The following is a 2,911-nucleotide window of genomic DNA, read 5'->3' as shown; positions in this document are numbered from 1 at the left end:
ACTCTCTCTTTAACCCAGAAGGACAAAAAAGCATAGTGAGCAACCTATCTTCTAGGCACAAAAATGAAATCTGTAGAACAGGCTTCAATCTGTTTACCTTAGTGAAATTACATAAACTAGATGGTCAAAGTGATCCATATAATGCCCATCAACTTGACACAGCTTAATCAAACTTCTAGTTCCCCCATAAAGAAGGCATAACCTTCTTGAAAGTCCATTTGCACCCCCTTCCTTTAGAGAGAGAGAGAGAGAGAGAGAGAGAGGGGGGGGGGGGGGGAGGATACTTGTGGTAAAGACTTGAACCAGCAGGACCATGGTCAGTGATATAACATCCAAAATACCTCCCTATGGCCAAATTAGCATCACTGTAACAATTGAAGTCATTAACAATCTCCTCATCCTATAAGCAAATATATATATATATATTCTCATACCAGATTTAATATTTAAGTAGAATATGCAGCACAACATCAACCAAATTTCTATCAAGATATATTCTAAAGACCAACAAAATAAAACCATAAACCCCATAAGTAAATTACCTTTACTCATATCATAAGCAAATAATCCCATGTATGCAAATTTATACCAAAATTTTGGAACCCCAATGAATTTAACACGGGTTTCAACCAAAATCAGTTCCTTTAATAAAAAATTAAAAAGCATATCATACTTACCAAAACAAAATAAATCAAACAAAACCGAGCTCCTTAAGCTCTATTTTTGAATGCCTCCAACATCAGCTTAGCTTGCTCGTGAACCAACTCCACCCTCTTCACATACACCTCCAACTCAGCCTCCCTTACCTTCTTCCACTTGTTCTCCAACTCCATCGCCTTGGCACTCCCAATGCCCGTGACCAATTCCATCTTAAACCTTTTCCCCAACCTCGAAAAACCCTCCTCCCCTGACTCCAACACGGAGTTCAAACACGGATAACTTGCCACAAACTCTTCTTCCTTCTCATCCTTCACTTCCCCATTTTCAAAACAAGCCTCCTTCTCCTTCTCCTTCTCCTTCTCTTTCTCCTTCTTCTTCGCCGGCAATGCTATTGCAATCAAATTGTTATTGCTATTAACATTGTTATTAGCAATGCCCCTTGTAGGAGGCTTCGCCTTTCTACTGCTACCAGCTTCACTACCCCAAATCTTTTTGGATAATTCAAAAGACCTATGCTCATGAGGCTTAGAGAAAACAGGGTTCTCACCATTATCGCGGGATTTTTCAACATTGACTAGGTACTTCTTCTTCATCCTTCGAATCTTATCGACCAACTGGTTCTTAGACACTTCAACACTGATGTTTTTCTTGATGAACTCATGGAAATCACCCATGTCCGAAATCGGGTCTAACCCTTTCTTGGATTTGTATTCGATCATGCCCTTCAGGACTGCCAGCTCATTCTCATCGCTCCACAGCCGTGGAACGCCTCCAGTGTGCTTCTTCGAGTCCTCATCGTCACCGTTGGTTATTGCTGATGATGATACAACAGCTTTCCTCTTCTTGGAGTTATTGGGCTTGGCGGCGGACGACTTCTTGGGCTCCATGGGCTTTGAAGCGATCGGCTTGATGGTGTAGGCGGAGAGGGATGGGGAAGGAGGGGAGGACTTGTCGTCGAAAGAATCGGATTCGGATTCGGAGTCCGACCCAGACCCGGATTCGTTGTCGGATTGGGGGTTGGAGTTGGAGACTTTGTTCGATGAAGGGATTACAGTGAGCTTTCCCGCAGGGGATTCTTCATCGTCACCTTCTTCCTCATCATCATCATCAGATTTTTCCTTTTCTTGAACAGCGTTGCTTACATCATGTTCTTCTTCTTCTTCTTCGTCGGAGGCGGCATCGTTCTCAGAGTCTTCTTCCTCTTCTCCAGAGGAAGTAGCAGCGGGAGGTGGGTCTTCTTTTAGGCGCTTCGGAGCCATTGTTTTTGAACTTTGAGAGAGAGAAACGATGAAAAGGGTTTTGGGGAGTGACAGAGAGAAGGGATGCGGGAGGTTTTATATATGTGGGAAGTAGGGTTTTAACCAGGGACTACGCCCACGTGTCTCGGCCCTTTTTTTCTATTTTTTTAAAAAAAAAAAAAAAAAGCCAAACGTCACACTAATCACTAATATAATTTGAGAAAATCAAGAACCATAAATTGTTTTTTTTTTAGACGTGTCCGTTTGATTTGGGAGCTTAATTTAATGCGGGCGTTTTAAAAAAGTTGTTAGATAAAATAGAAAAAGTAGGCACTGGTGATAAAATAAATATGAATTTTTGCTTAAATTAATTTTTTTTGAGAGTCTGCGCAAGTTAATGTTGAATGCTTTAATCAAACTAATTTCGTATAAAGTTAAATATCATGGTTTAGCATAAAGTTTAACAAAAAGAAATGAATTTTTTATTTTTTTAAAAATGAGGTTTACTTTATATTGGATAACATAATGAATAGTAAAGTAAAATTGTAATTTAATTTTCAAATTTGATTATAGTATTAGGAAAGAGATAAAGATTGTTTAGTGTATGACAATATTAAAGATTAAGTAGTTAATACTGACAATCTACCATGTTGAATTATTGGTTGTTTATGGTTATTTTCACAAAGAAATTGCATAAACCTGATACAAGTCACGCTTGACTTCTTCTTGGGCCCAATTCCGGTATTTTATTTCATTTTATTTTCTTTGCATAATCTAAATCCATATGACTTTAGGATGATTTAAGGGAGTGTCATTTGAAGGTAAGGAATAAACTTGTTTGAACCCCTTTCATAAGCCCAAAAAGTGGGTCTTGCTAAGTGGGCTGGGGCCCACTTCCAATACCAAAGGTATATGAAGGAGATTTGTAGCTCTTGTTATGTATTACTGAAGTTTCAGATAGCCATTTTAGGTCCCTAGAGCACTCTAATTTGTTAGCTGACTTTTGATGCATT

General features: G+C 39.1%; 1 protein-coding gene across 1 annotated transcript; it reads right to left on the bottom strand.

Annotated features, from left to right (window-relative positions):
- Positions 1-513: 513 nt before the first annotated feature.
- Positions 514-1,974, bottom strand: LOC142640853 (STOREKEEPER protein-like). Its single transcript, XM_075815153.1, has one exon. It carries the CDS (start codon positions 1,917-1,919, stop codon positions 711-713), a length of 1,209 nt encoding a protein of 402 aa, XP_075671268.1. The 5' UTR covers positions 1,920-1,974; the 3' UTR covers positions 514-710.
- Between the last annotated feature and the right edge of the window lie 937 nt (positions 1,975-2,911).

This window comes from Castanea sativa, chromosome 6 (assembly GCF_040712315.1).
Source record: "Castanea sativa cultivar Marrone di Chiusa Pesio chromosome 6, ASM4071231v1".
Lineage (NCBI taxonomy): Eukaryota > Viridiplantae > Streptophyta > Magnoliopsida > Fagales > Fagaceae > Castanea > Castanea sativa.
The sequence above is the reverse complement of the archived record's forward strand: the minus strand, read 5'-3'. Positions and strand labels throughout refer to the sequence as shown.

Excerpts from the sequence above, each read along its gene's own strand:
- LOC142640853 (XM_075815153.1), bottom strand. The coding sequence starts at position 1,919 with ATGGCTCCGAAGCGCCTAAAAGAAGACCCACCTCCCGCTGCTACTTCC.